At 36.7% G+C, this 27,997-nt stretch overlaps 2 protein-coding genes across 24 annotated transcripts in view; one reads left to right on the top strand and one right to left on the bottom strand.

The window, feature by feature from the left end:
• Positions 1-17,044, top strand: part of LOC105492667 (nebulin) — a 224,230-nt gene extending 207,186 nt beyond the window's left edge. For 3 of the 17 annotated variants that reach the window (XM_071072745.1, XM_071072744.1, XM_071072761.1), the window contains 15 exons: positions 1,109-1,201; positions 3,214-3,306; positions 4,259-4,351; positions 4,870-4,962; positions 5,562-5,654; positions 6,243-6,335; positions 8,316-8,408; positions 8,702-8,794; positions 9,099-9,191; positions 10,048-10,155; positions 10,260-10,443; positions 10,794-10,886; positions 12,045-12,191; positions 12,491-12,597; positions 16,467-17,044. In XM_071072745.1, the coding sequence (XP_070928846.1) occupies positions 1,109-1,201; positions 3,214-3,306; positions 4,259-4,351; positions 4,870-4,962; positions 5,562-5,654; positions 6,243-6,335; positions 8,316-8,408; positions 8,702-8,794; positions 9,099-9,191; positions 10,048-10,155; positions 10,260-10,443; positions 10,794-10,886; positions 12,045-12,191; positions 12,491-12,597; positions 16,467-16,640 (1,650 nt within the window). In that variant the 3' untranslated portion in view covers positions 16,641-17,044. The remainder of the gene's footprint in view (positions 1-1,108; positions 1,202-3,213; positions 3,307-4,258; positions 4,352-4,869; positions 4,963-5,561; positions 5,655-6,242; positions 6,336-8,315; positions 8,409-8,701; positions 8,795-9,098; positions 9,192-10,047; positions 10,156-10,259; positions 10,444-10,793; positions 10,887-12,044; positions 12,192-12,490; positions 12,598-16,466) is intronic. The other 14 variants (XM_071072760.1, XM_071072759.1, XM_071072746.1 and 11 more) reach the window with 13 other exon arrangements.
• The window catches only part of LOC105492666 (replication timing regulatory factor 1), an 82,206-nt gene continuing 60,779 nt past the window's right edge, over positions 6,571-27,997 (bottom strand). For 5 of the 7 annotated variants that reach the window (XM_011759908.3, XM_011759907.3, XM_071072762.1 and 2 more), the window contains one exon: positions 20,461-27,741. In XM_011759908.3, the coding sequence (XP_011758210.2) occupies positions 27,527-27,741 (215 nt within the window). In that variant the 3' untranslated portion in view covers positions 20,461-27,526. Of the gene's footprint in view, positions 10,190-15,589; positions 19,147-20,460; positions 27,742-27,997 lie in introns of those variants that run through there. The other 2 variants (XR_003020661.2, XR_003020660.2) reach the window with 2 other exon arrangements.

Here is a 27,997-nt window from a genome sequence, read left to right as displayed (position 1 = left end):
GTGAAACTTTAACTGTGTTTTCTCTAAAACATAGATATTTATCACTTTCTTTAAAAACCTGTAATACTCTGTTTGCTTCCTCCATTCCTCCTTTAATAACAGTAGGTGTTTCTAACTGGTGTGACACAAGTCAAAAGTAAAATCTAACACCCTTTCAAAAGGACAATGTAAATTAGAATTTTATTTGTATTTATTGTGGCTGTTTGAGGTATTCTTTGTGTTTGCAGCTTAAGTTTTTTTTTCGATGTTTAGATGTTTGTTTATTTTCCATAAGTTTTGGGGGTACAGGTGGTTGGTTACATAAGTTCTTTAGTGGTGATCTGTGAGATTTTGGTGCACCATATCTGTAGTCTTTTATCCCTTGCCCCCTCCCACTCTTTCCTGTAAGTCCCCAAAGTCCATTGTATCATTCTTAGGCCTTTGTGTCCTCATAGCTTAGCTCCCACATATCAGTGAGAATATACATTGTTTGGTTTTCCATTCCTGAGTTACTTCACTTACAATAGTCTCTAATCTCATTGGAGGTCACTGTGTTTGCAGTTTTTCTTAAAAGAATGTCATTCTTAAATATTTTCATTCAAAGACAACATAGCAATTCACAGTAAATATAATTTACTTGTCTTGGCTATTTTTTGTACGCTATGTAAGATACAAATAATTTTTCCTTTGGAAAACTTTCAGTACCATTGAAAGCTAGTATTATTTAGCTTTCAACATTTATTCTTTATTTTGTTCCCCCAAACCTACTTCTTTTTCTCTCTCGTCTTTCTTTGGTTCCCTAATTTAATGTTACCAACAACGCATGAATATTAATTTCAACTAGTTTGAACGCTATTTGATACTCCTGTCTTTGAGAGAAGCCCTACATAAGGCAAGCCACTCCTGCCGGCAGCCTGGCAGCTGTGTTTTTAACTGATGTCTTTTACAGACAGACATCCTGTGTGTGACTAAATGTCCAAAGGGGATCTATAGTTACTCTATTTTTAAAAGTTATTGAGGTACTTCATCATAAAAACAACAATAAAAATACTTTTAGGCTGTTTTTTTAGGTTAAGTCTACCTAAAAGATGGGTCCAGGTTGATTCATTTGTTGGTTTTGTGCACACAGATATTATACAAAGAGAACTTGAGCAAGGGGACTCCCCTACCTGTCACTCCTGAGATGGAGCGAGTCAAACTCAATCAAGAAAACTTTAGCTCGGTATTTGGGAGAAAGCTCTTTAACTCCTTATTAAAAAATAATAATTTCTATAAAACAGAACATCTCACTGTTCATCCCTTTATAATAATCAATTTAACAAAATCTTTTTTTGTAAATCATATCAACTGAATCCTTCTGTTTTCCAGATCTCCTACTCACCATTTGATTCTAACATTTTATACTTTCTATAATAGTCCCTTAAAACTTTTTCTTTCCTTCTCTTTTCACCTTTATGTTATTGTTGGGACTGTTGAAGTTAATTGATTTCTAGAAAAGAAAAACCAAACAGTAAAGCTCTTATTTACTTGGAACTCTTTTTATCTGATGTTTCTGGGTTAGAAATGCAAGAAAAGATACTGGACTTGAAGCCACATGTAGAAATGGTGGCTCTTTGGTGGGAACAGGGATCTTCTTAACATAGACCCTATTCAGATAAACAGTGGCACCAAGAAAGAAAATTGCTACATATTGAAACGAAAAGAAATCTTATTTTGGGCCAGGCGTGGTGGCTCACATCTGTCATCTCAGCACTTTGGGAGGCTGAGGCAGGCGGATCGCTTGAGCCCAGGAGGTCGAGACCAGCCTAGGGAACATGGTGAAGTTCCATCTCCGCTAAAAATAGAAAAAATTAGCCAAGCATGGTGGCAAGTGCCTGTAGTCCTTGCTACTTGGGAGGCTGAGGTGGGAGGATCGTCTGAGCCCTGGGAAGTCAAGGTTGCAGTGAGCCGTGATTGGGCCACTGTACTCCAGCCTAGGCAACAGGAGTGAGACCCTGTCTCAAAAAAAAAAAAAAAAAAAAAGAAAGAAAAAAAGAAAAAGAAAAAGAAAAATCTTATTTTGATACTTATGTAAAACAAGCCATTTCATGAATAGAAATCCAGGCCTTCTGATTTTTTTTAAATATACAAATCAGATCATGAGCTTACATTTAATGTTATTTTCTCTTTTATTAATATTGTTGCTGAAAAGCTCTAACACACAAATTGTTATTTGTGTATTATATAATACACAACTCTGAAACTTCTATATCAAGACCTTAGGTTTACTTATACCTGTGATGGAGAATCAAATGTCATTAGGAAAATTTAGATGGATTTTTTTCTGGGGAGCTGGAATTAATCCAAAATATTTTTAATTGTCAGTTTTAATATATTCTAAAAGATTGATTCTTTGACATAATTAGATCAGTAACTTTGGTCCCACTGTCTTTTTGTTCTGTTTTTAATTACTATTCACTAACAATACTTCAATTTGGTTAAATTTTCAATGTTAATACGTCTTTTGGAATGTTATATTCATTGTTTTCCCTGTGGGCTATTATTATTATTATTCCTTTTATTGAAAGGCTTGCAACAATTTTCAAAATCATTTTCTAATTATTTTCTTCTATACTAGAGTAAGTATATTATTGTTTGTATCTATTTGAAACCTTAATGATCCTGATGATCCTGTACTTTTTTTAAAGTAACCATTTGTGTTAATTTTTACACAGATTGCATTTAGGCAAAATTGCCCAGTGGTGCATAAGCCTATTAGATACTGTGGAAAATAGACAACGCCATATATTGACTTTTAGACTTGACAACTCTACAACTTGAACGTAATGACAAAGACCAAATTGCCATATTGCATAGATTTGGCCTGTTAAGACAAACACTTTTTGTAGAGAAAATAAATATTTGCTAATCTAACTTAAACATTTTTCTATTGTACACTGAGTATTTTAGTGGTCTTAGGAAGTTATTTGTATTTTTTTCCTTAATTCCTGGCACAGGAAATACTTATATTCAAGTTGCAAAAAAAAGATGAATACCAAAATACACTGATATTTCACTAAGGAAATACAAAACATGTTCTCACCCAGATCTGTGCCTGAACAGAGAGGCTGACTTGTTGAATTTGTCTTTTCTGTCTATAACGTCTATAGTTTTATACCAGGTTCCCCACAAGGTAGATGAAAGGGCTGTTTTGACTGCTCTTGTTTTTTCTGGATGCTTTCTTGTGTCATACAGGTGTTGTATAAAGAAAACGTTGGAAAAGGGATTCCAATCCCCATCACTCCAGAGATGGAGAGAGTCAAACACAATCAAGAAAACTTTAGTTCGGTATTTAAAAATAAAAAATCCCTTTAACTATTTAAAAAGTTTTAAAAAGATTAATGGCTAGATTTAAAAAATCTAATCAACTCATCCCAATAAAAAATTTGACCCCTCTTTTTCCCAACTTAATGCTGCCATTTCCTATGAATCAGTTTTCCCCATTTTGGCAAAACGTTAATATAATCATTTAACTTAATAAAAAAAAAAAGTGTTCAGTATTATATTCCTGCTTTTACAAATGTAACATTCTGTGTCTAAGCATCCACATTTATACCGCTTTAGCAAATTTGATCTGAACCTAAAGCTTAAACAAATGTATTTTGCAAAGATCCGACTATTAGCCTCGTTTCTTATTCTAACCTTTTCTATCTCTACTGTTATTTGTACAGATATTTTGAAGTTTCTTTTTAGCACCTTATCATTGCTGTCCATTTGCCTTAAACATCGTTGTTCTCAATATGTTCACCCAACTAAAAATTAAATACTTTGACTTCTTTTGAAAGTGAACAAAAGAAGAGTTGTGTGGATGTGTCGCCATATATACAATGTTTGTAAAACCCAAATATCCTTATGACTTATTAATAGCATTTTCAAATCAAAAATAACTTCCTTGGTTTTATTTCCGTCTCTTGCTTGTTTCTATTTTTTTCCCTCCTTTGTAACAAGCTGGGAAAGACTAATTGCTGTCTTTCATGGTTGCTCAGTGCTGCAGAGATTAGTTCAAACAATGAAAATAACAAACTTTCTTTTCATATTTCTTAGTTTTTGCTGCTTTTTCCTGCATTCCTTTGCTTTTGAAGATGTCTTTAGGCTCAAACAGTTTGAGTCTAAAAGCTTCTGGTATTCATCTTCCTCTAACTCACTCTCTTCCTCCCTCCCTTCCCACTCCTAACTGCTCCAAAGCAAGGAGAAATGGACTGATTGCTCTTTTTGTTCTGGATGCTTTCTCATCATACAGGTGCTATACAAAGAAAACCTGGGGACAGGAATTCCAATCCCCATCACTCCTGAGATGCAGAGAGTCAAACACAATCAAGAAAACCTTAGCTCGGTATTTTGGAAAGAAAGGGGAAAAAATGCCACTTAACTTCAGAATTAAACTGATCTTTACGTTTGTTTTTGTTTTAAACCCAATTTCCCTTCCTTTGCTTCTAATATATCTTATATTACAAAAGGATATACTTTCCCATTTCTATAATACAGTTAATGTCAATTTTTTACTTCATCTGATATTTACAAACATGTTTTAAAAATAATGAATGTTTCCATTTGTGTGGATAACAACACCGAGATCTAACAGTCTCAAATCCTCACCGTACTCACAAAAATGAAAAAAAAATTAACATGGATAACTCTGACAGCCTTTTCCCAGCAGCTGAGGTCCCTGCTTCTCTAGAGGATGCAGATTCCCCATCCCAACAATGGCTTCCACTAAAGTAGTTGGTAGCATTTTGTCAGCATATAACTTCTGGTTCCTTGGATGACTCTTTTTTTCCTCACCCTTAAAATGTCCCAAGAAATGAAATGTTACTCATGGTTGTTTTTTCTGGATGCTTTCTCATCGCACAGGTGTTATACAAAGAAAACATGGGCAAGGGAACCCCTTTACCTGTCACTCCTGAGATGGAGAGAGTCAAACACAATCAAGAAAATATTAGCTCGGTACTTTGGCAAGAAAAGAAAAAAACTACTTATTTAATGATTTTGAAAACTTTCATGATTTAAAATAATACATATTAACCCTACTTTTTAAAGACAACTTAAATTTTGTGAATTTCTTCAGCAAATTTATCCTTTTTTCCTTTGGGCTACTTCTAGCCTAACACCATTCCCATTTCTAAAATACAGTTAATTTCAACTTTTTATTTCATCTGATATTTTCAATCATTTTTTTTAAAATAACGAGTTTTTCCATTTGTGTGAATAACACCACCGAGTTCTAACAGTCTCAAATCCTCATGTGATTGTTTGGGAGGCACTGTACTCACAAAAATGAAAAAAAAAAAAAAAAAAAATAACATGGGTAACTCTGACAGCCTTTTCCCAGCAGCTGAGGTCCCTGCTTCTGTAGAGGGTGCAGATTCCCCGTCCCAACAATGGCTTCCACTAAAGTAGTCGGTGGCATTTTGTTAACATATAACTTCTGGCTCCTTGGACACTGTTTTTTTTCTTAACAAGGAAGTTGACCTTACCCTTAAAACCTCTCAACAAATGAAATGTTACTCATGGTTGTTTTTTCTGGATGCTTTCTCATCGCACAGGTGTTATACAAAGAAAACATGGGCAAGGGAACCCCTTTACCTGTCACTCCCGAGATGGAGAGAGTCAAACACAATCAAGAAAATATTAGCTCGGTACTTTGGCAAGAAAAGAAAGAAAACTACTTACCGATTTTAAAAACTACTTTCATGATTTAAAATAATACATATTAATCCTACCTTTTAAAGACAACTTAAATTTTGTGTATTTCTTTAGCAAATTTATCCTTTTTTTCCTTTGGGCTACTTCTAGCCTAACACCATTTCCATAATACAGTTAATTTCGATTTTTTATTTCATCTGATATCTTCAATCATTTTTTTAAAATAATGAGTTTTTCCGTTTGTGTGAATAATAACACTGAGTTCTAACAGTCTCAAATCCTCATGTGATTGTTTGGGAGGCACCGTACTCACAAAAATGAAAAAAAAAAAAAAATAACATGGATAACTCTGACAGCCTTTTCCCAGTAGCTGAGGTCCCTGCTTCTGTAGAGGGCGCAGATTCCCCGTCCCAACAATGGCTTCCACTAAAGTAGTCGGTGGCATTTTGTCAGCATATAACTTCTGGCTCCTTGGACACTGTTTTTTTTCTTAACAAGGAAGTTGACCTTACCCTTAAAACCTCTCAACAAATGAAATGTTACTCATGGTTGTTTTTTCTGGATGCTTTCTCATCGCACAGGTGTTATACAAAGAAAACATGGGCAAGGGAACCCCTTTGCCTGTCACTCCGGAGATGGAGAGAGTCAAACACAATCAAGAAAATATTAGCTCGGTACTTTGGCAAGAAAAGAAAGAAAACTACTTACCGATTTTAAAAACTACTTTCATGATTTAAAATAATACATATTAATCCTACCTTTTAAAGACAACTTAAATTTTGTGTATTTCTTTAGCAAATTTATCCTTTTTTCCTTTGGGCTACTTCTAGCCTAACCCCATAACAACAAGGTTGCTTTAATCCATAAAGTTCTAATATCAAGAAGTAACAGATTTTCCAATAAAATATCCTTTTGCTTCTCTCTCCCCAAACTTACTCTCTATCCACTATCCCCAAGGTCTCTTTGTTTTAGATATGCTTGAAACGTAGGATGGGTATGTGTGGGGTGGTAGAGTAGGTCCAACGGGGCTCTTTCTTGAATATGATTTTGTTGTGTTTTTGTGTCAATGACATCAGGTTCTAATTTACCCTGTCAGATTTGAACAAAGAGACCTTGGGAAAAACAATCCCTGATCCCCTCCTTTACGAATAATGATAGAAATTATGATCCAATAGTAGTTTTGGCAATTATCAATTTACTTAAAAATGAAAGAGTCACCAGAATGGCTTTTTGTTTTACCAATTTTCGTTTTTTGTTGTTGTTCTTTAGTTTTACTGTAGTCTTTAACTGCAGACTTTAGAAAACCATTTCCTGTAAGCTTGTGCTCTATGACATATATGGTTGTAAATTACCCAGGGATCGAGGTTTGCATGGGGACTTCAGCTTTCAGTGGCAAATAACCTGTGGTCTCCACATTGCCACTGTCTGTAGGTTTCTCCAGTACTTGAGTGCAGTGCTTCTAAAACATTAGCACGCATCAGAATAACCTGGAGGGTTTGTGAAGCCAGATTGCTGGGTCCTGCTCTAGTTTCTCATTCTGTAGTTCTGTTATAGAGGGGGCCAGAGAATTTGCATTTTTAACAAGTTCTCAATACTGACCTTGCTGTCCAAGGACCCCACTTTGAGAACCACTATTTCAACAGAATTCTTCCTCTTGAATGTCACTTCCTAAATCTCCCATGTTTCCAAGAATGACACTGAGGGGGAGATACCGAGGTTGAGGATTTACCAGGATGTGTTGTATGTTTCTCATTTTCTGTTGATTTACCATGACAGTGATATAAGAGCCAAAAACCTTATTCCTTAATAAGGTCTGTTTTAGAGATGTTGTATGAAACTAAAGTAAGAGGCAGGGTATAGAGGATAGCAAAGAAAAAGGGGGTAGGGGAAACCCTTTGCTTTGTCTGAGGGCCTACAGTTTTACTGATATGTCTATGAGAGTTTAAGTGCTGCAAAACAGTCCAGTAGAAAAACAGCTGCTGTGGGCCCGGTGCGGTGGCTCACGCCTGTAATCCCAGCACTTTGGGAGGCCGCGGTGGGAGGATCACAAGGTCAGGAGTTCAAGACCAGTATGACCAACATGGTGAAACCCCGTCTCTACTAAAAAATACAAACATTAGCCGGGCATGGTGGTACACGTCTGTAATCCCAGCTACTCAGGAGGCTGAGGCAGGAGAATTGCTTGAACCCGGGAAGCGTAGGTTGCAGTGAGCAGACATCGTGCCACTGCACTCCAGCCTGGGTGACAGAGCGAGACTCTGTCTAAAATAAAACAAAACAGCTGACATTAGGAGCAGCATCAACCTTCTCAGTGTGATTGCAGTTCATGCCTGTAACTCCTGTTTAGATCATCTCTCAGGGGCTTGACATTCAGAGACTAGTGGTTAAATGATGGTGGTTTCGCATCCTTTTGAGGAACACCACAGGTCTCTCTTGCAGTCCTCAAGGGTTTCAGGGCAGGGGCCTATCCTGGAAACATTGTGTCTTGCTGTAACAACACTTAACTTCCTTGGGAAACATACTGCTTTCCATCTAACCTAATTGCCCAAATAGTTTGGGGCCCTAAAGATAATCAAAAGTTATCTGTACCATTTCCTTTTTTGGTAACTAACTCTTTTTCTTTTTGGCTTTTTGGATCCATTGGATTCACATAGGTTTTGTACAAAGAAAATGTGGGGAAAGCCACCCCAACCCCTGTCACTCCTGAGATGCAGAGAGTCAAACGCAATCAAGAAAACATTAGCTCGGTATTGTCTTGAGAAACAAAAGTGCTTTTAATTTTGCAAAATAACTCCTGCAGTTTGGCCTGCTCCTAACCCTGTCCCAGGTTAAAAACAAACAAAATGCCAGTTACATTTGCATCTGCTCTAAATATCACACCACATTTACTGTAGCCATTAACTATTTTTAAGCTTTCTTCTTGAGAGGTGTTCTCACTAATAGTAATAGATTAAACATAGCGTTTCCCCCCAACTTGCAATATAATTAATAGTAATTATTACCTCGTAGTGACTTTCGGGCACAACTTTGTATCTCACAGGTGTTATACAAAGAGAACCTGGGGAAAGCAACCCCCACACCTTTTACTCCTGAGCTGGAAAGAGTGAAACGCAATCAAGAAAACTTTAGCTCGGTATTTTAGAAAGGAAAAATAAATCCTTAAAATTTTAACAGCCCTGGCAAACATGGTTATACCACTAATTTATCTTACGGTTTTTCCAAAACTTTTGTGTATCTTTAAAAATTCTTCCTTGTCCACTTAAACAACAAACCAACCCCACGAGGTCCCAGTGATTTTACTTAACTTTTGCTTCCTACCATAACATTTTAATGGCTTTACCTTCAGTGTGATATAACTGAGCCATAACACCAGCTAAATGATTTTCAGACCTGGTTTTCTGCTGTCTGATGCCTGGATGCTCTTTTGGCTTCCCTAGGTATTGTACAAAGAGAACATGAGAAAAGCAACTCCGACACCTGTTACTCCAGAGATGGAGAGAGCTAAGCGCAACCAAGAAAACATTAGCTCGGTATTTTCTAGGACTAAAAAGAAATAGTGCAACAACTTGGAAAATAACATTTTAACATCATAAAAACGCGTTTCTCATTCAACTGAAAAACACACTAAAATGTTAAAAGAGAAAAATGCAACATCTTGGAAAGTAACGTTTTTAACACCATAAAAATTTGCACTTATTCAACTGAAAATTTACACTAAAATTGACATTAACTGTGCTTTTACATTCCAAACCATCATACTAAACAAGATAATTGCCAATGTTTTCCTTCCCCCTTATACTTTACTTGAGGTAGTTCTACATAACCAGCTATAACAAATTTACTTCCTAACATCCTCAATCTTCTGCTCTCCTATAGTTTTAAGATACTTTATGATATGGGTAATACTCTGAAATGAATGCCTTCTTTGGATATATTTTGGGGTTTTAGTGTCTGGAGGACTTTGATTTCTATATTAGCATACTGGTTTATGAAGTCTGGACATAACCTAAGGAAAATAATCACTTGTTTTAAAGGACAGTTCTTTCAAATTCCCTTCAATATCAGATTTAGAGTCAAATACCATCAAATATGTTGATGCTGTAATTCCTAGCAAATTTCAAGAGGTCACTTTCTTTTCAAAATTATATTGTGCCCCTTCTTTCAAAATGAGTTTCATTTTCGAAGTCAAAACAAGTCCTTTCTCTTCTGCTGCGGGCACTCCCAGTCCCCAGATGAGCCTGTTCCAAAATTGGTCATGTGTCTCACTGGGCCCCTTCAGTTGACCCAAGCGTCCCTCACCAGCTCCTTCCATCTCTATCTGCTGGAAAGGCTTTGAGGTTTCAGATTTAGGACAGCACCACTCATTCATGGTCTCTCCTCGATCAGGTTCTTTATTCTGATAGCTTCCGGAAACAAATACAAGGCAAAGCTGCCTATGTATTGGATACCCCCGAGATGAGACGGGTGAGGGAGACCCAACGGCACATCTCAACGGTGAGTCAGGAATTCTTTAGGATTGGCTGGCTGCCTGTCGGAATGTGTAAAAAGGGTATGGTCATACCATCATATTCTCATAAAGCAAATTCATGACATTTCAGGTGAAGTATCATGAAGACTTTGAGAAACACAAGGGTTGCTTCACACCAGTGGTGACAGATCCTATCACTGAAAGAGTAAAGAAGAACATGCAGGACTTCAGTGACATTAACTACCGAGGTATTCAGAGGAAAGTGGTAGAAATGGAACAAAAACGGAATGACCAAGATCAGGAGACTATTACAGGTAACTGAGCCTGGGTTGGGGGAGCGGATTAATTTTAAGTTACCCGCCTCTACCTGCTTTAACTGAGCGGGTAGAAGAACTAAAGTGACATTATCTACATCAAGTCAAAATATAAAGGACTTCAATCTGTTTTTTTTAGGGGTGCAAGAAAGCTCCTATTATCTCAGTTTACAAAACTGGTATCTCTTCTACCTTATCTTTGTTCTCCTCTGAGGAGAAGACATGACCCAGAACCTAAGCTGGAATAAGTGTGATTCAATCCTCTGGTGGTTGTTAAAATTCATGCCTTGGTTTTCAAGTTATTGGAAAAGTCCAAAAACACTTGTTCTGATCATTGGTTTCCCTTTCAGGTTTACGTGTCTGGCGTACTAATCCTGGTTCGGTTTTTGACTATGACCCAGCAGAAGACAACATCCAGTCCCGAAGCTTACACATGATTAATGGTGTGTTACGCTGAAAAAGGCTTACAACATAAACATCACCATTTAGTATGCTAGGGTCAATGACTTTTATTTGGGCTCTGAAGTTCCTTCCCTCCAGGGTTTTCTGTTTTCTGAGCTGCCCATTTGGCATAAAAATACCTTGTTAACTAGTGAGCAAAACTTATTTTCTACACAAGTTCAAGTTAGAAAAAATTTTGCTTCACCGCCTCAGTACATGTTTCCTTCAGGCCCATTATTATCATTTCTAATTTTTTTCCAAAGAAAAAACAGTAGTAAATCTTTCTATTGGAGACATAATGAAAATACATAGGCAAAGGGAAGAGAAAGGATTTGACCTTTAGGAACTTCCTGAGCTCTACTGCATCAAGGAAGATTATTCATTACACAAAGCAGGCTGCACAACTTTATGTCTTCTATTCATGTTAAAAAGTAGAATACTAGCCTGGAAAACAGAATGAGACCCCTTCTCTACAAACAAACAAAAAAAAATTAGCCGCGAGTGGTGGTGTACACCTGTAGTACCAGCTGTTCAGGGGGCTGAGGTGGGAGGATAGCTTGAGCCTAGGAGGTTGAAGCTGCAGTGAGCCGTGATTGTACCACTGCCCTTCAGCCTGAGCAACAGAGATTCCATCTCAAAAAAAAAAAAAAAAAAAAAAAAAATTTAAAGTAGAATATTAAGTAGAGACAGTCCTCAAGGGATTTGTACTCCAGTTTTCTGATGAAGACAGAAGTAAATTCATGGTTGCATTCTGACACGTGCAATTTTAAAGGTCTGCCCATGGTATTTTGGGAACACAGAGAAAGACTCTAAATTGATTTGCAGTTAGGGAAGACTTTCTGGAGAAGTTAAAGATAGAGTCTGAATGTGAATATTACTATCGATTCATTTTGGTGAGCCAGGAAAATTGGCAGGGCAGAGGGGAGATGCTACAAATAGACTCTTGGATTTGAAACCTGGCTATATGACTTAACTGTTCCATGACCTTAAGCTCTCATCTGTAAAAATAAGAAAGACAAACCTACATCAGAGTAACTGTGAGGGCCTGACCCACGGGAAACTACTTAATACCATGCTTGGCAAATATAACAATAACTGAGATTCAATAACTGTTAGGCATTACTAACATAGAAATTTCATGTTTGCTACATCTCTCCCAGTCCAAGCTCAGCGCCGCAGCCGGGAGCAGTCACGATCTGCCAGTGCACTGAGCATCAGTGGGGGTGAGGAGAAGTCTGAGCATTCAGAAGCGCCAGACCACCACCTTTCGACTTACAGCGACGGGGGTGTCTTTGCAGTCTCAACAGGTACAAGTGCATGGCGCTGACTTTGGCAGTCATGTCCCACCCGACCAGCTCATTGGTGGTTACTATAAAAGATGCTTTTAGTAAAAAAATGAATTTAAAAAATTTTGATCCTTTCTTTTAATGAGACAAGACTAGAATTGTGGAGGGTTGCATGAAGTTAGATGTTTCATTTTCCTTGATTTCTCTTTTTGAAAATCGTTCTAAGTTGGGGGGAAAAGACATCACTCAGCTGCTAAACACAGAATAAAGGATACGTAGCCATTTTTCTTCTTATAAAGAATTTCCCCCCTTCTTTTCAGCTTACAAACATGCAAAAACCACAGAGCTCCCACAACAACGATCATCTTCAGTTGCTACCCAACAGACAACGGTATCTTCCATCCCATCTCATCCATCTACTGCTGGAGTAAGTGAATAATGACTCACTTAAGTAAATTATTCTTAATTTTTGATATGTGCAAACATGAGTATAAGTATTAGGTATTACGGTCTTTTTTTTTTAACCCAACCTTCTATTTTATATAATGCTCTTTTATTACACGTTTCATATTAATGATAATATCAAAAAACTTTCATTATCAAACTCAAATTAATGAAAAGCATTATTCAATGATTTTTTTAAAAAAACCCAAACCTAAAGCAAAAGCATCAGTTTTGGCTCACTGGTCTCACCTACTATCTTAAACATTTGCTGCTTGGAATCATTTATAGGTTGGGCGTAGTGAATCATGCCTATATTGCCGGCTTTGGGAGCATAACACTTTACGACTGATAGGAACAATCTTTGTATGAAGACAACTGTCTTTACTAAATTGATATACAAGGTCTAGATAAGTGTTAGACCTATTATATTTAAGGAAGGGAATATTGTAAAGTTCTAATTTTCCCTGAAATAAACCAATGCATTCAATTCCAATATAAATCCCAATAGCATTTCAAAAAACTGTGCTAATCCTAAAATTTGAAAGAGATGCAAGAATAATCAAGTAAAATTTGAAAATGATAATACTTAAGGACTCAACTAAAAAAGAGCAAAACATACTATAAAGCTATTAAAATTAAATATGGATTTAGCATGGCAATAGATATAAAAATAGATGAAGTCCAGAAACAGACCCTAAAAGAATTATAAATCAGCAGGAAAGGGGTAAGTTATTTAATTACATGATCTGAGGTAACCAGTTATCTATTTAGTAAAATAATAAAATTAGATACTCATCTCAAAGCATAAACTGTAGCTGTACCAAAGATTTAGATGTAAAATACAAAACTGTAGAAGTAAAAAGAATAATGGAGGCCGGGCGCGGTGGCTCACGCCTGTAATCCCAGCACTTTGGGAGGCCGAGGCGGGCGGATCACAAGGTCAGGAGATCGAGACCACGGTGAAACCCCGTCTCTACTAAAAATACAAAAAATTAGCCGGGCGCGGTTGTGGGCGCCTGTAGTCCCAGCTACTCGGGAGGCTGAGGCAGGAGAATGGCGTGAACCCGGGAGGCGGAGCTTGCAGTGAGCCGAGATCGCGCCACTGCACTCCAGCCTGGGCGACAGAGCGAGACTCCGTCTCAAAAAAAAAAAAAAAAAAGAATAATGGAGAATTTTTTTTTTTTTTTTTTTTTTTAGAGACAGGGTCTCACTCTGTCACCCAGGCTGGAGTGCAGTGGCACGATCACAGCTCACTGCAGTCTCGACTTCATGGACTTAAGCAATCCCCCAGCCTCAGCCTCCAGAATAGCTAGGACGACAGGCATGTATGCCATGCCAGGCTAATTTTTTTTTTTTTTTTTTTGGTAGAGGCTCATTATGTTGCCCAGACTGGTCCCGAACTCCTGGGCTCAAGCCCTCTGCCTGCTTTGGTCTCCCAAAATGCTGGGATTACAGCCATCAGCCACTTAGCCCGGCCACAATAATTTTAAAATATAATGGGGAAAGCCTTCCTAGGCAAATTCCAAAGTCTAGAAGTATAAAAGCCTGGCCAATTTGATCATAAAATTTTAAATGTTTCCATAACAAATACAAACATATCAGACTGGGAGAAAACATTTACAGAATATATAACAAAAATATTAATATTGAAAAAGAATAAAGCACTCTAAAATTCACTAATAATTCCCCTCACCCTCAAAATAGGATTTGGAAGACTAAGAATAGATAATTTATGGCAAAATAAATAAAAATGGCCAACAAAAAAAGATGTTCACTAGTAACCAGGAATATAAAATAAAAGTGCTAGTAACCAGAAATATAAAAAGTAATAAAGTATATAATACAAAGTATCGAATTGAATCAAATATGATCATATTGTATCATATTCAAACATTTTAATAGCAAACTTTAAAAATTAGGTCAGGAATGGTGGCTCACGCCTATAATCCCAGCACTTCAGGAGGCTGGGGTGGGAGGACTGCTTGAGTCCAGGAGTTTAAGAGCAGCCTAAGCAACAAGGCAAAACCCCATCTCTATTTGTAAAATTATTTATATATATATATATGTAAGTTTAAACATATATACCATTTGACCTAAAACTTTCACCTTTAAAAGCTTTTTCTTCAGAAATTATTTGCCCAAAGATAAATGCTAAGATGCTCATTATAGCGTAAGAAAAAATGGTGACAACTAAATGTCCAGAAAAATGAAAATGGCTGAATAATTCGTGATCTTACTAAAATGTGAAATTCTCTGCAGCAGTCAAAAAGGGTAAGACACAGCTATATTTATATGGAAAGACTTCCAAGCTATATTAAATGGAAAGAACAAATCACAGTATTATTTATAGTAATGTTCCACTTATGCAAAGGGGAAAGGAAATCTATTTGTGAATTTGAATATATGCATGTATATTTCAGAATGCAAAAAACAAAAACCCATATAGGTTATATCCAAAACTACTAACCAGTGGCTGCTCCTAGGAAGAAACTTTTGATATTATCAATTATTATATACCTCCAAATTATTACAATTTTAACACTGTGGAGGATAGCTTTGAGAAACTTTTACTACCGGTATGCTCCCAAATTCCTAGAGTGAAAGATGACATGCAATAGTGCTAGGGGTTTTCAAATTCTTCTCTAAAATACAAGATTGACCTCTTCAAAAGGTAGAAAAAGGCCATAAATAAAAGTAGCAGCATATTCTTTTCTGTCAGTACACACACACGCACGTTTGCGCACACACAATTTTATGGATACATAACTTAGTATGAAGTTCATACTTTAAAGTGTACAATTCAATGATTTTTTTTTTTAGTTTTTTTCAACCATCACCATAATCTAATTTTAGAATGTTTTCATCACCATAAAAAAAACTGTGTATTCAAAACTCTTCTGATGAATTAAAAACAAACAAATGCTGGTGCCCACTGGCATTCATTCTCCATCCCCAACTTATCCCTTTCTGCTCCATCCAATCCCAGGTATCCATTTCCTGTCACTATATTATTTGGCTACCCAAGACATTTCACATAAATAAAACCATACATATACTGACTTTGGTGCATGGCTTCCTTTACTTTTGAAGTTCATCCATGTTGTATCATGTATTAGTACTTTATTGTTACTACCCAATAATAGATCTGTATGGATATACCACATCTTGCTTATGCGTTCATCAGTTAGTGGGCATTTAAGTTGTTTCCACTTTTTGACTATTAAGAGTAATGCTGCTATGGACATGGATGTACAAATTATTGTGCAGACCTATGTCTTCATTCTTCTTGGGTATACACCTAGGAGTGGAATCTGCTGGGCTATAGGGTAATGCTGTATTTAACATGTGGTAACTGCCAAATTCTTTTCCAAGTTGGCTGCACTCTTTTTCCACTCCCACAGTGGTTTATGAAGGACCCAATTTCTCTACATCCCCTCTAACATCTGTTATTGTCTTTTTTATTATCACCATTCTGGCATGTGTGAAGGGGTATCTCATTGTGGTTTTAATAATTTGCATTTTCTAGATGACTAATTTTGAGCATCCTTTTGTGTGCTTTTTGGCTATTTGTCTATCTTTTTTGGAGAAATGTCTATTCATATCCTTTGCCTCTTTTGGTGGGGGAAGGCATTGAGTTGTAGGAGTTCTTCATATGTTCTGGATATTGTCTATCAGATATATGATTTGCAAGTATTTCCTATTTTGTGGGTTCCTTTTACTTTGTTGATGGTTGCACATTCTCTTTTGTTCAACTTAAGTTTGTGAAGTCAGTCCTGAGACATCTCACAAATAGATGTGTGCTGTTGCAAATCCAACATATAATATTTCCCCTTTTTCCATCCCCACGAATAGAAAATCTTCCGTGCCATGTATGACTATATGGCTGCTGATGCAGATGAGGTGTCTTTCAAGGATGGAGATGCCATCATAAATGTTCAAGCTATTGATGAAGGTTGGATGTATGGCACTGTGCAGAGGACTGGCAGGACTGGAATGCTCCCAGCCAACTACGTTGAAGCTATTTAGGCATTTCAAAGCATCACACTTGTCTGCAGGACCTACAGATCCTACTAGACTCTCCACTGTTACCTAATTTCTCAAGCTGCCTATGGTTTTTCTGTGTCAATGTGATTTATGGTAGTACCATCCTTTCACCTTTGGGTTTTAAAATAAGTTGCAGAATAGACATTTTAAAAGCTTCTGCAATATTATTTCTGTGCCTAGCATCTTTCTCCATTATAAACATGTTTTAACATTATTTCTTTTCTAAAACAGGGATTTTGAATATGCCAAACACATTAAAGGAAAAATAGCAGAGATGTTCACTTTTTCCTTGCTTACTGATTGATAATGCTTATTATTCAGTTCTGAAATTATAAACTTACAATCAATACAAACTAGCAACTAATAAAACCTCTAATTCTGCAACACTCTGTGGATGGAATGAGCATTATTTTTAATGGTTTTAATATCTATAAAAATTCAATGAAGCAAATTCTACATAAAATTACTAAAAAATTATCTAAATTTTAAAAATGTTATGCATAAGAGTAGACATTCTCAAAATTTGATCTATACTTGCATTCAACAAGCTTCTCTTACAGTTTTAAGAACACCTGTGGACTCCAATCCTAAACTTCAGGGCTTCCCATCTGCATCCAGTAGGATGGCAGCATGTGGCAAAGGCAAAGGGATGAAGCAACCATAATGGCTTAATGTTTAAGACTGTTCTTCCCAGAAGGCAGATAAGTCCCTGTAACTTTACAGGCGCAGCAATGCTGTCTCAAGCTTCTTAATGTGTCTGAGACTCACAGGGAGCAAATGCTCTTACAAAGAGCGCACTCACTTGCGAATGACCAACATACACCTGTATGCCAGGCACTAGGTTAGATGCTGAAGCTCAAGTGAAGAACAAGAGGCAGCTGGTGCCCTCAGGGAATTTACAGACCCAAGAAAAGGCAGATTATGCCTAACCATCCAAATGGTGCCAGAGATTGCTACTCTCCTGCTCCCAAGTCTTCCATCTTGCCTTAAACTGGATAAAAATGCAAGTTAGGCAACAATTCTATTGTGATTTCCAACTCCCAAACTTTTAGAATACTAAAGTATATGCTATCTCCATTACAATGAGCCATTTTTTTGTTTGGAGACAGAGTCTCGCTCTGTTGCCCAGGCTGGAGTGTAGTGGCCCAATCTCTGCTCACTGCAGCCTCTCCCTCCTGGGTTCAAGCGATTCTCGTGTCTCAGCCTCCTAAGTAGCTGACTAGTAGGTGTGCACCACCACTACAGGTTGTTTGTATTTTTAGTAGAGACAGGGTTTTGCCATATTGGCCGGACTGGTCTTGAACTCCTGACTTCAGAGGATGCACCTACCTCAGCCTCCCAAAGTGCTGGGATTACAGGCCTGAGCCACTGGACCTGGCCTGGCTGGTTTAGTTTTAAATTTCCTATTTACTTTATCGGTTTGCCAAGGCACACTTTGCAGTTGCTATTGCAAAAACAGAACTTTTGTCTCTTAGATTTTTCTTTAAAGCCTGGAAAATGTTCAACATGCAGCTGACTTTCCAAGATCCTCGGGTTCACATCCAGATTCAACCAACCATGAATCAAAAATACTCAGAAAAAAGATGGTCACATCTGTACTGAAGAGCTGAACTCTTTTCTTGTGATTAGTCCTTAAAGAATACAGCATAACATATTTACATACACTTACATAATATTAGGTATTATAATCAAGAGATGATTTAAAGCACAGGTCCCCAGCCTTTCTGGCACTAGGGACCGGTTTCGTGGAAAACAATTTTTCCACACAACAGGGAAGGGTGGGGAATGAAACTGTTCCACCTCAGATCAGGTGTTAGATTCTCCTAAGGAGCACAAACCTAGATCCCTCACATGTACAGTTTATGAAGAATTTAATGTGGCCACTGAGCTGACACGAGGCAGAGCTCAGGTGATAATGCGTGCTCACCGGCCACTCAACCTCCTGCTGTACAGTCTGTTTCCTAACAGGCCATGGACCGGTACCATTCCACAGCCCATGGGTTGGGGAACCCTGATTTAAAGTATATGGGAGGATGTGCATAGGTTATATGCAAATATTAGGTCATTTTATACTAGGGATTTTTTTTTAACATTCATAAGGTGGGGGTGGTCCTGAAACCAATACGCCATGGATATTGAGGGATGACTGTATGTATAAAAGTAGAGAATCCACCAACTAGCCTCAAAAATTATCAACTCACGGTTAACCTTGTTTCTTCTTCACCCAACCAATGCACTCCTCCCATTACCTTATAACTTCCTTATAGTTAATCTTATTATAGGTTAGTCACCTTTCAGTGTGTATCTTACAAAGGACTCTTAAAACATTAATCACAAGAAAATTAACACACCTTAAAAACTGGCAATCAATATCCAATGTTCTAATCTTCCTGCCATCTGCTTGTGCTTGTTGGTCCAACGATACTAGGGAAGTCCTTTGAATATATCTCCACTACCACGTAGGCTGCAAAGAGCCATCTTCAAGAAACTATAAAAGGGAGAAATTAGGTCTACGGGTTACATCTCAACCAAATCTCACTCAAATGTATGAACTGTATTGTGTCCCACCCTCCCACCCCCAAATTCATGGTAAGTCCTAACCCCAAGGCCTCAGAATGTGACCTTGGAAATAGGATCCTTGCAGATGCTGTTAATTCAGATGAGGCCCTAATCCAACAGCCTTCCTATCCTGATACAAGGGAAATTGGACAAATACACAGGCACACAGGGAGAAAGTCATATGAAGATGGGAGATGGGGGAAATACCTCTACCTGCCTAAAATGGCCAGCAAACCACCCAGAAAGCTAGCTGGGGAGAGGTATGGGACAGATACTTCCACATGATCCTTAGAAGGAACAAACCGTGCTGATACCGTATCTCAGACCTCTACTATTCAAAACTGAGACAATACATTTCTGTTAACTCACTAGGTTTGCGGTACTGTTACAGCAGCCCTAGGAAACTAACACAGTATCTTTCAACATCACTGTTTACCTAATTGTTGTGGTGGGTTTTTTTTTCCTTAAAACTATGGAGCTTTTCTTCGGCTGCACCAAGTTGCTTGGTTCTGCAGAGGAAGCTAAGGTCACGTTGGGGTGAGGCATTTACTTCATCTGGTGACTAGCCTGGCAGCGTCAGCTCTGCTCTCACCCAAACCATGTGGACTCCCTCCCTCCAAGCTTGCCTGCATCTACTCAGCCCTTATTTGACGAAACCTCTCTTGTAACAAGTTCAATGAAAAACTGAACTCATTAACAACCAAAAAAAACCACCATCTCTGGATTTAGAAACCAGTGGAACCCATAAAACTATGCATAAATCAGAAAATCTGTGGTTAAAAAGCAGGCCATAAAAGGGGAAAAGGAAAAGCAATGGTTCATGTTTGTAGATAAATATAATGTACATTTTGTGGTATTTGAATTAAGCTATTCATACTCATTTCAGATCTCACTAAAACAAAACAAAAAACCAAAATGTAGCCAACAAAAACAAGTACCAGAGTTTAGTTTTCATAGTTTTATTTCAGGTAAAAGTGCATTTCTTAAAAAATGTTTCAATATCCAGTTTCCATTGGCAAGTGATAACAGTTAACCCTCAATGATTCATGTAAAGTTTTATTGTGAATCAAACATAGATTCTGCCCCCCTCAAGAGTCATAAAGAACGAGAAATAGTAACTGTAAGTGTGCCTGCTTCAAACACTGTATAAAGCAGTGGTCCCCTAACCTTTTTGGCAATAAGGATGAGTTTCGTGGAAGACAATTTCCACAGACAGGTGTTCCAATTTCCACAGAGAGAGGTGTTGGAGGAGATGGTTTCAGGATGAAACTGTTCCACCTCAGATCATCAGGTATTAGATTCTCATGAGCGCACAATCTAGATCTTGCATGTGCAGTTCACAATGGGGTTCATGCTCCTGTGAGAATCTAATGCCACCCAGGAGTTTGGGACCCCTAGTATAAAGCATTACACAATCAAATAAAACTGACTGCACCATTATTTCCATTATTTGCGGGTAACTGAGTAATTAACAAGTACTTCTGTTAGGTTTCAACTTAAATCATTTTTAAGACTTATCAAATATAAATACTTTGTGAATGTAAAACTAAGCTCTCTTACAGTTTACCAAATGATGGGGACAACAATATTATAGGGTTAATAAATGACTGATTTGGCATCTATCAGTCTTTTTCTAAGTGCTATCAGTCAGGTCTATCCACAGGAGGTAGTGCAGAAAGCAACTGATAAATTCACAGACCATCAAAGTCCCTTAACATCATGGTAAATACTAACTATAGTTTGAGAGTTTAAGTAGAAAAAAAAAGTGTACTTTTAAAGTACTAGTGTTTCCTAGTATCTGTGTAATTTGAGCAACAGTAAAACAGTAAAATCAGGAGAAGCCGTTTTGGAAAATACAGGGGTAATAGAAATATGTAAGTATTCAAGACCTCACTCTGCCAGCTAGAAGCAAATAACTAAATTGACTAACATGCCATGTATGAGCAAAACCTTCCCCCATAAAAGGGATCGATAAACTCTTTTAAAAAAGGCCAGACAGTATTTTGACTGTTGGAAGCCATACAGACTGTTATACTACTAAACTCAGCCACCGTAGTAGGAAAGCAACTAAAGACAATACATAAATAAGCACAGCTGTTCCAATAACACTTTATTTCTGGATACTGAAATTTTAATTTAATATGTTTTCATGTGTCACAAAATATCCTCTTTCTTTTGACTTTTTTAACCATTAAAAAATGTAAAAACCAGTCTCAGCTCACAGGTAGTATAAAAAACAGGTGGCATGCTACCATTTGCCAATCTGTGCTCTGTAAAAACCTTAGAAGTTAAGACTGCCATCCTTCAGTTTCTATATTCAAAACCAATTTTGCTCTTAATTCTGTTTTCTTTTGGAAACCTCCTATTCTATAAAAATAAAAAATTCTTTAGACACTTGTTATTAATGTATCAAAATAATTGTTACACCATACTCTATTTTCAGTTCCATGATACTTTATTTTGAAGGTGATCTTCCTAGTTATATGTTGTTATCTGTTTAAGAAACAAAGCTGCCTTTTGTTGGAAATACTTATTAATTTACTGCTTTTGGGGGAGTAATACTGTATTTTAACATAATCCCTCAGGGTATTTAAGAACATCAATTATAATACTGTGCTATGTACAGAACAGCTCTCAGAGACTATAGGCTATCAGTTATTTCTGAAGTACATATGAGTATACAGGACAGGTTGTCTCTCTACTAAATGGACTACGCATTAAAATTCCAGCTCAATCTGCCTTTTCCATTCTCTTCAACTCATCACTTCTCAGTGCATCAATTTCTATCAGCATATAAGCTTCCTGTCCAGTAAATTTAGCTTTATCTACAATTATAAATTGGCACACTGTGGCCAAAAATATTCCCTCTGCTTCAAGTAGAGTACAAAAGTTAGTTTTTTTCTTACTTGTGACATCAACAATGGAAAATATTGTCTTCAATTTTTTGGGTAAGATGAAGGGTGATCTTTTATTCCAATGGTATTTAGAGCTTACCATGTCATATTTGGTTTTAACGGTTCTTTGGAGAAAGAAAGGCTTAGTATGTAAAGAAAAACATGATTAGGACCACACTGGAAAATTTAACATTCTATTTCAGAACTGAGTAAATTCTCACAACTGTTTAGACTGCTATATTAAATATTTATAGATCTTCAAACTTCAATGACTTACATTTTAATAGCTACTTGCAAAGAGCAATATGTAAAGCCTGGCACATAACAGACTTACTAACTGGACATCAGAAAGCACGAAACCCAATTTGTTTTACAGATCAAACTATCAATAAATTTTGATAAACAAATTTTTAAAACCTATTACTTAACTTTCGGCTACATTTTCCTTAGTGCTTTCAGGGTAGTTCTTACAGATTATTTAAATATGTGAGGAAAATCTAACACCTTAACAGAATTCCAAGAAAAGCTCACTTTTCAAGAATCAAATCAGTCAACTCTTGCAAATTTAACTTTATAATGAAACAGTAATTTTCAACCACGAAATATAACAGAAAATTAAGTGACTAGAGGCCTGCAGTATAATGACAGGGCGTATCTGCTAGATGGACTTCTTCATTACAGCACTACTAAATTTAACAGCCAGATTAATATTAGGGGTAGTGTCGATTTTCCATGTTTATTAATAAAATAATGACCCATAATAGAAGGCAAGATTTATTTAGAGACTAAATATATTCTAATACTTAGAAATCAACTTTTATGTTAATAAAAACATAACTCACAAATACTCATGAGAAAATACTTTGTCTAATTTGCCTTATCAATAAGATTCTTTATAACATGAAATTATTAAAGTCTGCCTATTTAAAAAATAAATCGTCCATATTTTAAAAAGGCTCTTAATAAAGAAGCAAGATGATGCTTAACTTTCTTAAAATGTTTGAACTTTTAAGACTTCAAAACCAGTCTATATCCCCAATTCATAAGATTGACGGAGTTATAAAAGGACTTGAACCTGCTTGGGTTACCAAAACCTAATACACAGCCTGAAGCTTCTTAGGCCCATCTACCAGTGCAGTTCACAGGCATCTGTATGAATCACCTGGGACTGTGTTTAAAAAGACTCACGAGGCCCACTGCAGATCTACTGAATCAGAATCGGCTTGTTCATATGCACATCCAAGTTTGAGAAGCGCTATGTTAGAAATCAAAACCTCACTCTAATGTTTCTATCCAAAGGACAAGGTCTTTCTAATGGCTTAGGAATAAGACAGACATGGGTTGCAGTAATGAGGAAACAGTCTCCTCCGCACACCCAAGTTTTAGTCTAATAATGCCAACTAACTGCTGTTTTATAGCCTCCTAGGCTGAATGACAAATTAACTTCTGGAAAAATCAATTATGAAGAATATGAGATGAAACCTAGGCCTTTCTTACTGAATTAAAGTCAAAGTTGGAAGAAAAAAATTAACTCATTTATACTTTTTTTTAAAAAAGCAATTACTCTATTCTCATTCCTTTACCTTAAAAAATAAAACTTCGGGGGGGGGAAGGGGGAGGGATGGCATTGGGAGTTATACCTGATGTAAATGACGAGTTGATGGGTGCAGCACACCAACATGGCACATGTATACATATGTAACAAACCTGCACGTTGTGCACATGTAACCTAGAACTTAAAGTATAATAAAAATAAAAAATAAAACTTCACTTATATATTCATGATCCCCACCATTTCCTCTAATTTTGTTTGTTGCCTCACAACTTACTCTTCACATTTTTATGATGTTTAAATTGTAACAGAGTCTTTGACTATCTTATCTTCAAGCTGTACAGAAAAAAAAAAATCCATGGGCAATGTTAGAATTAAATTTTTTTTTTTTTTGGCAAGACAGAGACTTGCTCTGTCACGCAACGGCATGATCTCGGCTCACTGCAACCTCTGCCTAATAGGTGCAAGCAATTCTCATGTCTCAGCCTCCTGAGTAGCTGAGATTACAAGTGTGCACAAACATGCCTGGCTGATCTTTGTATTTTTTGTAGAGACAGGGTTTCGACCCATTGGCCAGGTCAGTTTTGAACTCCTGGACCCAAGTGATCCACCTGCCCCGCCTTCAATCCTGCTTTTAATGTTCAGGTTTAAATCCTGTTTTTGACTGTATTATCCAATAGCATTATTTAACCTGATTCAACCTTTAACTATCTGAAATTAGAATAAAGCAACACATGATTCAACAATGGTTTTCAAACTTGTACAAGTGGCAAAGCAGTTTTAATGATGAGGTCACTGAAATACTGAAAATTTAAATCTACTCTAAAATTCAAAATAGATTTCATATATATAAAAATGATGGGCCAGGAGCGGTGGCTCACACCTGTAATTCCAGCACTTTAGGAGGCTGAGGCAGGTGGATCATCTTGAGGTTAGAAGTCCGAGACCAACGTGGCCGATATGGTGAAACCCCATCTCTACTAAAAATACAAAAATCCGGTTGTGGTGGCAGGCGCCTGTAATCCCAGCTACTCGGGAGGCTGAGGCAGGAGAATCACTTGAACCCAAGAGGTGGAGGATGCAGTGAGCCGAGATCACACCACTGCACTCCAGCCTAGGCAGCAAGGGCGGAACTCCATCTCAAAAAAAAGAAAATGGCCGGGCGTGGACGCTCACACCTGTAATCCCAGCACTTTGGGAAGCCAAGGCAGGCAGATCACGACATCAGGAGATCAAGACCATCCTGGCTAACAGTGAACCGCTCTCTACTAAAAATACAAAAAATTAGCTGGGTGTGGCGGCAGGCACCTGTAGTCCCAGCTACTCAGCAGGCTGAGGCAGGAGAATGGCGTGAACCTGGGAGGCAGAGCTTGCAGTGAGCCGAGATGCACTCCAGCCTGGGTGACAGAGTGAGACTCTCTCAAAAAAAAAAAAAAAAAAAAAAAAAAAAAAAAAAAAAAAACCAACAAAAAGATACTACACTACACTCCTGTATGCCACTAGTTTTTTCTTCTTAAATATGCATAAGACAATTAAGACACCACATTTGAGTGTTCTTATTATTATCTGACATTTGTTTTATTAACCATTAGAAAAGATTTGAAAAACGAATTCCATTTTAATAGTGAGAACACAGTGGAGCTAATCATGGAATATTAATGTTTTGCTATTTGGGAATTACTAAGGGGGAAATTTGCAGGAAATTTTAAGGCAAGAATATTGCAAGTTAGTTGCCAAAAATATATGCTTATAGCCATAGCAAAATGAAGATTCAGCATGCTTGTCTTTGCTCCCAAATACTTTAAATGCAACCTTATTAAACTACAATGTTTTTAAAATTAATGCTTGTGCTTACATAAAATTCAGTGATTTAAGTACATGATACTCACTTGGTCACATTTTCTGCTATTACTGTTCGGCTTCCCAAGAATTTCATTCAATCAGCAAGTTTAGTTCACACAAATGTTAAGGCACATAGTCATGAAACGAGCTAATTTTAATTCTGAAGTGTGTTAGGAACGTAACCTGCTCCCTTATGCCCCAAACACATATACATACCTGCTTATTCATACCTGTTTGCTAAAAATTCATGTGCACCTCTTTACTGTTAAATATAATTTGGGAAATACATGATGTAAAATGTAAATCATAATTATAATTCCTTCTAAAGAAATTAGTATTTTTCTCTAGTTTACTTCAAGCCACAATCCTTAATTCAATGATCCCAGAATTCTTTATAAAACCATCCTTGGTATATGAATATCTTATTTAGACCCAAGAATATCTGTGGTTATGATGAATTTATGATGATGAAAAAAGACACCAACTTTTATAGGGGCTGATGAAAAAAGACACAAAGTTTTATAGAGATCCCTGAATACAGGAGAGCTAACTAGGCACAAGGATTAAACTTTCTATGACTTGTTGTAGAACGTGTGCCTTGCTAAGTAGGGATTAGCTTCTGAATAAAACGTGAAAACTGGGATCACTCACTCATTCTATTCAGAGAACAAGTGAGATATATTGTCAGTTTAAAAAGATGAAACAAGTATGGGAAGTCAGGCACTAATATTAGTTGGCAAAATTTACAAAGGTTTTAATTACATACCTATTTAAAGAAAGAAAACCTAGGCAAAACAGACACATATTAAAAACAACAGTTTCAAATTTCTTCCAAGTTTGTTTTTAGATGAAGGTTTAAAAAGCAGATCAACTCTAGATTTCGTACAGTCCAACTTGCTGTGAAATACTGAAACTAACTTTCCTTTAAGAAATGTAAGGAGGCACACTTTCTAGTGGCTGATACCCTCTTCCAAACCAAAAGTAGTAAGAAGGTAAGGGTAGGAACAGCAAAGTTGTTGTGTAACATTTTCTTATTTCTATAATTTTACTTATACTGGATACTTTTAAAAAATAAATTCATGTTTTAACTAAGACTGTTAACTAAGTACAAAACTATTGTTGTTGTATTTGCAGATACAGAATCCTACAAATATGTGCAACAAGTCCATGAAGCACTTCTACCGTCCATACTGATATTTCAGTATTTAATATATACAAAATGTTTCTATTGAACAGAACCAAGGTATTCACAATAAGCTGCAGAAAAACCCATGCAGTTAACGAAGAATGAAATTTATAAATTAAAAACATTGTCATCTATACATAATGTACAATCATGCATTTAAAAATCAATACTATATGTCTCATAAGAATAAATTTTCACAGTCAACTGCTGCTGCACGAATATTTGCTAATGCAAATGAATAAAATCTTAGTAAATTCTGTATTAATATTTTAACCCCCAGAAGTTGCAACTTTTCTCATTTTTCTTGAAAGCTGTCCAAAGTTGACATATGCAGGAAAAGTTTCAATTCTTTCGTATTTCATTTGAGGTTTTTAACCAAAAACAAACTTCCTAAACCTCAGGCCGAACAAACATGAATTAAACAAACAAATGAAAGTATAAATACCTTTATCAGTTCAGCAAAAACTCAAAGAAAAATATTCAATTTTACTTAAAGTATTTTAACATGTTTCACCAGAATATGCACAGGTTTAAGAAAGTATGAAATAAACTGTATAGTTCTATTACCAGTTTTGCTTTCACATCTCAGATCATTAAGTTTCCTGAAAAACCACATGTAGCAGCCAAGAAAATACATTATATGAAAAAAAAGATCTTACATAATGAACTTACAAAATTGAACTTACACAATAAGCCACTGTCCTTCAGGGTTTGAAATGTTATCAACTTTGCAAACAGTCTCTTCTTTGAAATTGTGCTATTATTTCAGAACTTGTTTCCTCAATCAAGAAATCCAGTGATGTTTAAAAAAAACCTTCAATTTTCTCTTAAAATACTAAATAGAATTTTCATGGGATGGTGATCTCCAACGTGACTGTAGATTTTTTATTATACAGTTTGCCATACTACTTAGTTTCTCATGCATTTCAAATAGTTGGCTTCCTGAATAATTATGAAGATCTTCTGAATCCAGCTGAAGAGCAAGAGCACTAATCTGTGCCACAAGATTTTTGGATAATGGAGTTTCTAACGGAACAGGATCAATTATATCTAAAAGAGAAAAAAAGCACAACTAAATCTATACCAGACAAAAACTAAATTATTTACATGATCTTTTAAGTTAGTCCAAGTGCCTACGTTTCAAATTGAAAGCGCAGGCTTAGGTACCTCACTCTTCATGAGGACAAGTGGACAAAAAAAAAATCTACCATAGCTGCTGCTTATTATCATTCTTCTTCTTATTATTATGAGATAGAGCCTCATTCTATTGCCCAGGCTGGAGTGCAGTGGCATAATCTCGGCTCAC

This window comes from Macaca nemestrina, chromosome 11 (assembly GCF_043159975.1).
Source record: "Macaca nemestrina isolate mMacNem1 chromosome 11, mMacNem.hap1, whole genome shotgun sequence".
Lineage (NCBI taxonomy): Eukaryota > Metazoa > Chordata > Mammalia > Primates > Cercopithecidae > Macaca > Macaca nemestrina.
The sequence above is the reverse complement of the archived record's forward strand: the minus strand, read 5'-3'. Positions and strand labels throughout refer to the sequence as shown.